The following is a 12093-nucleotide window of genomic DNA, read 5'->3' as shown; positions in this document are numbered from 1 at the left end:
GTTAACCTCTTCCCAACCAGTGTCATTAGTACAGTGACAGTGTACAGTATTAGCACTGATCACTGCCTTAATGTCACTGGTGATGTCAGTGTCAGTTAGTTAGTTCCCACCCAGTGTCAGTTAGTGTCAGATTGCTATCATAGTCCCACTATAAATCACTAATAACCACCATTAGTAGTATTAAAAAAAATTCCAGTATATATACCATATTTGGTAGACGCTATAACTTTCACACAAACCAATCCATATACACCTATTGGGATTTTTTTTTTTTACCAAAGACATGTAGCAGAAAAAATTTATGAAGAAATCAGATTTCTTTTATTTTTTAATTGGATATGTTTTATAGCAGAAAGTACAAAATATTGTTTTTTTTGTTTTTGTTTTTTAATTTTCCCTCTTTTTTCATTTATATAATAAAAAAATAAAAACTCAGGAGTGATCAAATACCACCGAAAAAAAGCTCTATTTTTGTGAAAAAAAAATATATATAAATGTTGACAGATTTTGATAGAGGAAGGATAGTGAGTACAGGTCAGTGTCATAGCCACATTGCAGGACCTTAAGTAGAGTGCTCATCTGTGATGTGTATTCGCTTTGAAATTGTTGACAGTGGGGTTAATTTACTAAAATTGAAGTGCAAAATATAAGATCTAAAAATATAAAAAACAATCAGCTTCCATTTTTTTTGGGGGGGGGGGTCTACCATGCACAACTGCACAAGATTTTGCACTCTTCAGCCTTAGTAATTCAACCACACTGGTATCTTCATCAGGATTAACTTTTCTCTGTCAGACTTTTAAGATACTAGATATTTTCCTAGGTATGCAAAATGTCTTCACTCTGCAAACCAAAAGACCATAGGGTTGTTTTACTTAAGGGAAATAGGCTGTTCACTTTGCAATGGGATATTCTCCAGAGGCTAGTGAATGTGGTGAAATTGCACTTTGCAAAGAATAATAAAGGGAAATTTTAAAAAAGACAGCGTTTTGGATTGCACATGTTTAGATGGTGGAAATCAACAGAGCTTTACTCCATTCACTAAGCCTTCTATTCTCCTAAAAGCTTAGTGAATGGTGTAAAGCTAGAGTGTGCAAAATCTGGGGCAGCTCTGCACAGAATCCAGTCAGCTTCCAGGTTTTTATGGTTAAAGCTTAATTGAACAAGCTGAAGTTAGAAGCTGATTGGCTACTATGTAGCCCCAGATTTTGAACTCTCTAGTTTTATTAAATCAACCCCTATGTATTTCTTCATTGTACTTTCAGAAAATACACCTGAAATGTTTCACCTGTCAAAACCTGTAATTCAGTTTAGCTTCTGATTCTGGGGACTCCAGTTTTAGTAAATGCCTCCCCGTGTGTCTACTTGTAGTGGAACTCAGCAGAGTATGCATTTATTCCTCTGATTTGCTAATATAACTTATTTTTGTCTATTCTTGATGGGGTCAGTTCCAATTTAGTATGTACCTGTTTGGTTGCTTTATGTTATTCTGTGTAGACACAAACAATTCATGAAAATAGATCTTTTTTCCTTGTGAAATATTAAAACCCTTTTGCTTTTGATAATAATTTGTTTATCTCAGATATAATGTATCCTGGTTAGAAAGAGTAGACTTCACCAAAAAAAAAAAAAAAAAATTGCAAAGCATTTGCTTTTTACTGTTTCCAGAAGTATTTTATAGCTGGACAGATGTTTTTTACCTTACTACCTAAAATGTCCTGATTGACAGCGTTGGAAAGAAGAATTTTCTTTGTTTCCTCTATCAGCCTATCCCATTTTTGCCCTTAAAATGAAGGGAGAAAACGGATTACCTACAATTGCCAACAGAGACATGTATATCCAAAATTATTTTGGATATAAATAATTTAAGACTTTAAGCAGGATAGCTAGTTCTCCATGATCTAACACTGCCAGTAGATGTGATTAGAACCAAATTGTACTAGTCTATATAAACACACTGATTAAAAAGGAAATTAATACAAATTTAATTGTCACGCCAAAGATAATAAATGCTGATAAAAATGTTGATATACGTCAACAAGTTTTTTCCTTTGTTTAGTCTAGGTATATATTTGGATTGTTATTCTCTCAAAGATCAATGATGCTAATTCTAAACAATGATCAGTTATAAAAGTTGCTTTATTACGTTTTTTTCTTTTTTAGGTGAGGACGCTGTTTGTTAGTGGATTACCTTTAGATATTAAACCCCGGGAGCTGTATTTACTATTCAGACCATTCAAGGTATTTACTAGACATCTTCTCATTTTAAGTACTTATGTCCAGGTTTTTGAAAGGTAAACTCTATAATATTTTGTGATTGTGAACTAAATCAAGATGGGACTTTAATCTACTTGGAGAGTATTTGCCTGTTAAAGGATACAGAAGAATACCAACCTATACGTATTCCAGATTATCAGTTAGTAAGTCATGCCTAAGAGCAGGAGCCACAAAATGCCTATTATTTACGGTCCTATACAGAATACTTTTTGTTGTGTTCCCCTGGAAAACTAGTTTCTCTAAGAGCCCTTGCACACTGGGGCGGGGGGCGGCGTCGGCGGTAAAACGCCGCTATTATTAGCGGCGTTTTACCGTCGGTATGCGGCCGCTAGCGGGGCGGTTTTACCCCCCGCTAGCGGCCGAGAAAGGGTTAAATACCACCGCAAAGCGCCTCTGCAGAGGCGCTTTGCCGGCGGTATAGCCGCGCCGTCCCATTGATTTCAATGGGCAGGAGCGGTATACACACCGCTCCTTCACCGCTCCGAAGATGCTGCTGGCAGGACTTTTTTTACCGTCCTGCCAGCGCATCGCTCCAGTGTGCAAGCCCTCGGGGCTTTCACACTGGAATGAAAGCAGCTGCACTTTCGGGGCGGTTTGCAGGCGCTATTATTAGCGCAATAGCGCCTGCAAACCGCCCCAGTGTGCAAACCCCTCAAACTACCATTCTCCTGTCCACTAAGTTACCTTCTTGAGAAGAAAAGGACACTTCCTCTATGAGTGGAATCAGGGGTCCCGCTGCAGAGGTCCAACACACCACCTGCTAAGTAATGCTTAGAGATCTCCAACAAGCAAAGCTCATTCTCCCTGCTGCATGGAGAACTCTAGCGCTGAGTAAGCAGGGGGCTTGGTTGAACTCTGCAGAAAGACCACTGCTTCCACACAGACAGCAAGGACCCTTTTATACAGTATGCTGGCATAGAACAGGCTTCTCTACTCAGGCCGTGGCAGTTTTTTTTTTTTAAACAAATGAACTGTATGACTTTACTTTTTTTTTTTAAGCACCTGGAATGTATTTAGCTGATTTAAACTGAAAATCCATCTATGCCTTAAATGAAGGTTGTGCACTAAAAAAAAAAATTAACAGCTGAGTAATTTGTTAAGGATGTTGCCTTACATCATAACATAACAGGAACCAATTAAAAACACCAACACACAAGCACAGTGCATTATTAAAAGCTTTTCTTTTGCTGGAAATCAACATTATAAACACAAAACCAATCCATCTTGAATATATACCCAATATTTGGAAAACCTTGTTTGATGGCAATGGGCTAGGTATCTGGAGTGGCCTCCATAAAGTAGAATTGGTGAACAGCATCTTCTGCTAAAAGTAAGACTAATGGTTTAGGGTAATTTTTTACTTTTTTATTCATTTTAAAACTGGTCCTTCTCTATTTTACTTTTTATATATGTAGCACACCCCCTTAACCTCCCTGGCGGTATGATTATTTCAGATTTTAGGTGCTGAAAGCGGTACCATTATTTTGCACAGAAATTTGGCGTTTTATATTGTAGGCCTGTAATTCTTAGGAATAATTCACTTAAATCTGTCCAAACCAGAGTCTAGTAGACATCCCAGGTATGATAAAGTTTGAAAAACGAAATAAAAAATTATAATATAATAAATAACTATAAATAATTATAACAAATAATAATATAATAATAATAAAACATATTCAATAATGTAATCAAATCAAAAACACTGAAATTTGCTCAGTTGCAGAATTGTCGCTTTCATTACTTTTAGTGTTTGATGACGGATTTCCCCACAAATCACTATCGCTCAATTCTGCAAGTGATTCGAATTTATTATTGCTGTTTTCTAGCTGCTCTAAAGCCACTTTTGATGTAAAGGGACAGTTTTGGTTGCTATGGACAATCTCCAGTTTCCAGGCAGAAAGAACAGTTTTTATAATATAAAACTGCATGCAGGACACTGGGCAGACCACTAGGGACAAAGGGGACGTGTGATTATTTGATACAGTACTGTAATCTGAAAGATTACAGTATACTGTATCTGTACTGTGTGTTTCACTTTTTGAATTTGCCGCCGAACTCCGTCCCCATGCGTCGCAACGCTCGCAGGGAACGGAGCTCAGCACTGTGAATCGAGCGAGACACGGCGGCTCGCCGATCACAGCGGGGAGACATCGCAGATCCAGGGACAAGGTAAGTATCCTCTACATGGATCCTGCGATGCGATCCCGAGTCTGGCTCGGGGATACCGCTTTTGGTATTGAAAATCCACCCAGAGCCAGACTCGGGAATACCGCTAGGGGGGTTAAGGGCCACAAGTGAACTGGGATCCACCACCCTGCATAGCCAGGCACACTGAATTTTCACAGACACTCTTGAGGCACAGAACAGTCTGTATCTTTGTTTTGGTTTATTGAGGGTTAATAACTTGGATAGGGATGGGAGGTTATGGGATGCCCATTTAACTTTAGCAGAACTTCAGGGACATTCTTCCTATATACAGTCTATATATACAACTCCACTTCGTCCTCCAGCACACACTTGCTTGCAGAACCCAGCTGGACCACTGTTTGAAGATCTGACAATCACTCAGTCAGATTAAAGGCAATAGCCAATTACAGGCAGGAGCCCAAAGCCCCTTGGTGGTGTAGCAACATTACAGTGTCCAGCTTGTACTTTTCCTCCTGTGGCCCTTATAAATATTCCAAACAGCTCCTCCTAACCTCCACCCACTACGTCCAGAACATTCTCCAATGTCCCAGAAATAGGGGGAGGCACCAGAGAAGCTGCTAGGATGAGCCATCCAGCCCTGAGTTACTGAACCCTGACCCAGATTCATAGCTCAGGCTTAGCCCTGAGCTAAATAAATTTACCTACACTACAAATCTATACCAATACCTAGCACAACCAAAGGGTGCTACAGATATGCAAAAAAACTTTATTTTTTAAATAATATTTTAACACAGGGTACACTTATGACACTGGAGTCATGGAGCATTATGGGTTTTCTAAAAAGAGAGAGAGAGTGCGCAGGAGAATATGTTTACCTTCAGATTCTCTACATTAAAGCATGTATGGCTTCTGACATTTTTCAGCAGAGGTATTATGAACAGTTCAGGAAGCATGTGAAAATGAGTATGCAGCTCTACCCGATGGATAGAATGGTGAATTTTAAAGAAGACCTAGGCTGGCCATACACAGTGCTAATTTCTTTGGTTACAGGAAAGAAATTTGCATGATTCCCCCACAACACAGACAGTGGTGACAGGGGAATCAGCAGGGGTGGGCGGGGGAAGCTGGCCCTGCCGGGAGAAGACAGTGATTATCACTAGCGGCTATGGCAGCCACTTGCGATAATCGGAAGCGAATCCGGCAGGCTGGTTGTACCCAAGTTGATCGATCGATCAACTTGGTACATTCAGCCTGCCCATTAACGGTTTGAACCATGTATGGCCAGCCTTATACTGTGAAAGCCATGGCTGAAAAAAGCCTAGAGGGATAATTTACACAATGGTTGGCACATGGTTGAAGGGTGATTGTGGAGCAGCCTCATTCAGTTGAATAGGAATAATCAGAGCCGCAACATATGTACAATCTCATCCACTGCTTTTGCAGTGTCATAACCGTGTGTTTTTACCTCCCTTCCAACCGCAGGTGTAAACATATCCTAGACCATTGGAGTCTCCTGTAATCCAAATCTTCACTGTTCAGAATGTAACAGCTTTGTAACTTCTATACTGACTGTCATTTGCAAATTCTGGAATTAATTACTGGTGAACAAATCTCTTCCAGAGGTTCACACAGGGTTTCCTACGATATATAAGCAAGATGGATGTGTTCTATTTGCTAGAGTAGAAAAGCTGTATTATGTCAGTACGCACTTTTCTTTGCATTCTGATAGTACTGTACTAAAATTTACAGGCCCTGTTCACACTTCTGCATTTTACGTGCATTTTAGGTGCAGTATGTTTAAAAAAAAAAAATCCTACTTGTTGCATTTTTGATGAAGTCCACATAATATGGCATTCGATGTTAATGCACATAAAAAAGCACATAAAAAAGCACCTAAAACACAATGCACCGAAAACCACTCTGCACAGATGTGCCTTAGGGCCTGAATGTAAAAGGATATAGGGTGTTAAACAGCGAAACACTATCTAGGGCATCTTATTATACTGATTGCAGCATATGTATTATCCAAACAAGGCACATCAAACTGTTTTTGGAACTTTATATTTTAGATATTTATGTTGCTATTTGTTTCTTATGCCAGAATGAAATGGGACAACAGCTTATTACATAGCACCTATGTAAATAGCTGTTGTCCTGCTTTATTCTGACTTTAAAAAATTAGTTTTTAAATTGGTTTTCTTTTTTGCTTTTCAGGGTTATGAAGGTTCATTAATAAAGCTCACATCAAAGCAGGTAAGTGGATGTATTCTCATTATATTTCATAGACTTCGTTACTGTATATGAATTACCTGAACTTTAGGTTCAGGAACAGAGCCAGGCTTAGATGACTGCACCTGAATGCATACAATAATAGATAATAGCCACCCTAAGGACCACGTCACAATTTTGTCACCTGTGAGTTTTTACTATGCAGGCCAAACAGGATAGTGAAATACCTTCCTACTTCCATGTGTCGCTCCCTCGCTGGGTGGATGAGCAAGCTGTCTCTTCACTCATCCAGCCAACAAAGGAGTGATACATTATAAGTAGGTTAGTGTTTTGTCTGAAAATTTTAGCAGTCTTGTGTATTACCAGCGACAGCATCTCTATAGTTACATATATAATAAATGTATTAGCGATTCCAGAGTTCCTAAGAACTCCCTCTGTGCTTCCACTTCTTGTAATAGGGTGACAACACTGTTAAATCTAAAATGAAAACACACATGGCTTTTAACCTCCCTGGCGGTATGATTATTTCATATTTTTGATGCTGAAAGCGGTACCATTATTTTGCACAGAAATTTGGGGTTTTATATTGTAGGCCTGTAATTCTTAGGAATAACTCACTTAAATCTGTCCAAAAAAGAGTCTAGTAGACATCTCGGGTATGATAAAGTTTGAAACACGAAATCATAAATTATAATATAATAAATAAATATACCAAATAATAATATAATAATAATAAAAATTATTTAATAATGTAATCAAATCAAAAACACTGAAATTTGCTCAGTTGCAGAATTGTTACTGTCATTACTTTCAGTGTTTAATGACGGATCTCCCCACAAATCACTATCGCTCAATTCTGCGAGTGATTCTACTTTATTATCACTGTTTTCTAGCTGGTCTAAAACCCCTTTTGATATAAAGGGACAGTTTTAATTGCTATGGACAATCTCCAGTTTCCAGGCAGAAAGTTTTTATAATATAAAACTACATGCAGGGCACTGGGGAAACCACTAGGGACAAAAGGGATGTGAAATCATTTCATACAGTAATGTAATCTGTAAGATTACATTATACTGTATGTATTGTGTGTGTTTCACTTTTTGAATTTGGCGCAGTTCTCCGTCCCCGTGCGTCGCAACGCTTGCAGGGAACGGAGATCGGCTCCGTGATAGATCGAGCAGAGGACGAGCCGCTCACACTGCGGGGAGACATCGCAGGATCCAGGGGACAAGGTAAGTAAGCTCTTCCTGGATCCTGCAATGTGATCCCGAGTCTGGCTCGGGGTTACTGCTTTTGGTTCTGATATTCCACCCCGAGCCAGACTCGGGAATACCGCCAGGGAGGTTAAGTGCTCCTCTAGCAAGCCACTTTCTAAGGGACATTTATGCGTGTTCGTTCCCGTGCCCAGCTCTATGTGTTCATAAGACCATATCTTATCACTGGCTCTGATTGACAGCAGCTACTGTGTCTGAGCCAATTAAGAGTGAGAGAGCCGAGAGAGCCTCTGCTTTTGTGCATGTTGCTGAATCGAGATGGGGCTCAGGTACGTACTTAGGAGGGGCTGCAGGGGGAGCTGCATGCAGAAGGTTTATTTATCTTATTGCATAAAATGCAGTAAGGTAAACAATTTTCTGTCTTTACAACCACTTTAAATATGTCATTTTTGGTTTTGCCTATTTAAGCAACACACCGCTGACATCACCCAACCACCAGCTAAGTGATTGGACAATGAGGGAGCTGCTGACACCTGATGAGGTTATCCCTCTGTTCACTCTGCTGTCTGTCATTTTGTTAGTTTTTTTGCATGCAGCTCATCTGATTGACTCCAAGTACTGCCACTCCCGGTCTGAGTGCTTCTGTACAGGAAACTAAAAGAGGTTAAAATAATGTCAAGTAAATAAAAAAAATAAATAAAAAATGCATGAAAAATATATTCCAGAGTTCCATTAGGTATGTATTTTATATATGACTAGAGTTCAACTTTAAAGTGACCATTTTACCATTCTGTACATAGAATATTTAACATACCTTATTAACGTAAGCATTTAGCAGTTACAAAAAAAGTCTTTCTGCTGTTAATTTGCCCCCCCCCCCCCCCCCCATTTTTACAGAAGAATTCCTTCTGTTTCTTGCTACATCCAACACTGCCAGAAGCTTGGAGGCTTTCTGTCACCAGCTGGCAGGAAAGTCTTGTGCAATCTGAAAAGGCAGAGTGTCCGAACAGAGACATGATATTAAAGTCTGGTATTCAGATTCTGTAGTCTAATGTACTTACTATCAGATAGAATTTGGATCTTTCAGTAACCTTACACGTTTGCATGAATAAATTCTTTACCTACTGTACCTTATTATACAGCTACATTATGCTAAATCAAAAACGCTGTACCTTTTAATATTAAAAAAGCACTACTTGACTTTTTAGACAAGTGACTTTGCCTAGAAAGAGATCATTTCATCAGTCTGCTGCATGCAGGAGGAAGTACGATTTGTGCACTCCAACTGCATCTAGCATACCTAATTACCTACAACCGCTGTGTTTTTTGTACATTCTGTCATCCCTGGGTTCCAGTGAGTTCCAGCACCCCAGCCCCGCTAGGAACCTTTTCATTCTTGTCTCCCTGTGCGTCCAGCACCCCAGCCCCGCTAGGAACCTTTTCACTCTTGTCTCCCTGTGCGTCCAGCACCCCAGTGCTGCAAAGTGTCCCTGGAGCTCTTCCTTCCTGTGAATGCAGCAGCCCAGTGCTGCAAGTGACTTCTGCTAGTACTTCTGCCTTTATGTAGTCCAGCACCTCAGTACTGCAAGATACCCCTGGTCTCCTGCATGTGAGTCCAGCTTTCAGTGTTTTCCCATACCACTGTCTATAGTGCATCTCTGTACCTGGTCAAGCGCACACCATCAATAAGTGTGCAATCTACACAGAGGGCTCACTATCCTAAGCCATATGTGACAGCTAGCCCCTTACTTCGCTTGCATGCACTTAATATGAATAAATATATCTGGTGCTAGATGCTATTTTAGCCTTTTTCAAGTGATGCAAATATCAGTGGGAAGATGGTCACGTGGTTGACAAAGTGATTGGTGAGGAAGTGGAAGGTGGGTGACAACTCATATTTCATCACCGGCTCAGAACCAAATGAACTTTCAATTTTAACCAGGAATCCCTTTAAATAAATCCTTGTTCTTTGATGTTTTCTATGTCAAAGACAGGTCATTCATGGTCAGTGAGTATTCTTATTAGCTCACGAAAAGGAAAATGAGACACTAATAATGTTCTTGGCCTGCACAAGCTGATCATATAATGTTCCTCTTCACTGCACAATTATGAGACTTGATTAAATACATTTATAAGATGATCAAAAAAACATGCACTACAACCATGTGTTTATGGTGATAAACCTTCATTGTAATGGTATTGGGATGACTCAAAAAGCACCACAGGGACACATTTTTAAATTACCAATGAGACCTGGAAAGGTCAGACATTTCTATATTGTAGTTGTTGCCAAGTTTCCAGTCTGCGAGTAACATCAACACAGCTCAAACTCAGAGGATATATACAGAAAATCTAGTGAAATATAGATGGCAGTTAGATATTGGATAACTGCAACAATTTACCTGTCTTAAGATCTTTCGTTCCCAGGTTTAAAGCCTGTGAGTGGAATATTTATGAAAACGGTTGAGACAGAGAGCACTGCTCATATTTCTAAGGTACAGCAGTCTGACAGCAGAGAGTTTCCAACCCAACCTGCCCCCTGTGTATTATGCTTTAGATTTAAAACCCAGGTTTGCTAAGAAATATTTCACCCTTCCCTAGATTAACTTTATATGTTGCAAGGATATTAGTGATTTTTTTTCTAGATCAGTGGCCCTCAAGCTGCATTTATCCAGTCCTTGCAACACTATTCCTCCCACTGAAATGATGCACTATTCCTCCTACTGACACCAACATGAGGCTCCATTCCTTCCACTGACACCAGCAGTGTGGCACAATTCCTCCCACTGAGACCGATGATGGGACAATATTCCTCTCACTGAAACTGATGATGGAGCACTATTCTTCCCACTGACACCCAATGATGGGGCACAATTCTTCCCACTGATACCAACGATGGGGCACTATTCCTTCCACAGCTACAAGCGATGAGGCTCCATTCCTTCCACTGACTCCAGCAGTGAGGCACAATTCATCCCACTGACACCAATTGATGGGACACAATTCTTCCCTCTGAGACCAATGATGGAGCACTATTCTTCCCGCTGACGCCAAGGATGGGGCAATATTCCTCCCACTGAAATGCGGTATGATTCATTCTTCTGACACCAACAATAAGGCACCATTCTCTCATGGACACCAAAAATTGGGCATTTTTCCTCCCACAGACGTCAGAAATGAGGCACTATTACTTTCACTGACACCAACAATGAGACACTATTCCTTCCACTGCTACCAGCAATGAGGCTCCATTTCTTCCACTGACTCCAGCAGTGAGGCACAATTCATCCCACTGACACCAATTGATGGGACACAATTCTTCCCTCTGAGACCAATGATGGAGCACTATTCTTCCCGCTGACGCCAAGGATGGGGCAATATTCCTCCCACTGAAATGCGGTATGATTCATTCTTCTGACACCAACAATAAGGCACCATTCTCTCATGGACACCAAAAATTGGGCATTTTTCCTCCCACAGACGTCAGAAATGAGGCACTATTACTTTCACTGACACCAACAATGAGACACTATTCCTTCCACTGCTACCAGCAATGAGGCTCCATTTCTTCCACTGACTCCAGCAGTGAGGCACAATTCATCCCACTGACACCAATTGATGGGACACAATTCTTCCCTCTGAGACCAATGATGGGGCACTATTCTTCCCACTGAGGCCAATGATGGGGCACTAATCCTTTTACTTACACGAACAGTGGGGCATAAATCCTTCCACTGACACCAAATGATGGGGCACAATTAATAACGGTTTTACTCTCACTGACCTCACTCTGCTAAGGGTGTGTAAAGTTGCCTCTGATTGCAGGATGTGGAGCAAAAGTATATTGTCACTATTTTGGAAACTGTCTTTAAAGCGGAGTTTCACCCAAAGATCGAACTTCCGCTGTCCAGATTCCTCCCCCACCCCTCCAGTGTCACATTTGCCACCCTTCAGGGGGGAGGGGGAGCAGATACCTGTCTAGTACAGGTATTTGCTCCCACTTCCGGCAAAAGATTGCCGCAGTATCCGCGGCAATCTATGCCATGTCCAGCCCCTCCTCTGTCTACCCCCCCTGTCTTCTGGGAGACACACAGGTCCCAGAAGACAGCAGGGACCCCTCAGAACGCACAGTGCGACTCGTGCATGCGCAGTAGGGAACCGGGCTGTGAAGCCACAAGGCTTCACTTCCTGATTCCCTTACTAGCAATGCTGGAGCCGAGGGATG

The 12093-nt window shown here is 40.8% G+C and overlaps 1 protein-coding gene across 2 annotated transcripts in view; it reads left to right on the top strand.

The window, feature by feature from the left end:
* RBPMS (RNA binding protein, mRNA processing factor) overlaps nucleotides 1-12093 on the top strand; it is a 256714-nt gene that overhangs the window by 102402 nt on the left and 142219 nt on the right. For both annotated transcript variants that reach the window (XM_073597687.1, XM_073597680.1), the window contains exons 2-3: nucleotides 2164-2241; nucleotides 6640-6678. In XM_073597687.1, the coding sequence (XP_073453788.1) occupies nucleotides 2164-2241; nucleotides 6640-6678 (117 nt within the window). The remainder of the gene's footprint in view (nucleotides 1-2163; nucleotides 2242-6639; nucleotides 6679-12093) is intronic.

The sequence above is a fragment of the Aquarana catesbeiana genome, linkage group LG01, assembly GCF_042186555.1.
Source record: "Aquarana catesbeiana isolate 2022-GZ linkage group LG01, ASM4218655v1, whole genome shotgun sequence".
Taxonomy (NCBI): Eukaryota; Metazoa; Chordata; class Amphibia; order Anura; family Ranidae; genus Aquarana; species Aquarana catesbeiana.
This window is presented reverse-complemented; position numbering and strand designations above follow the sequence as displayed.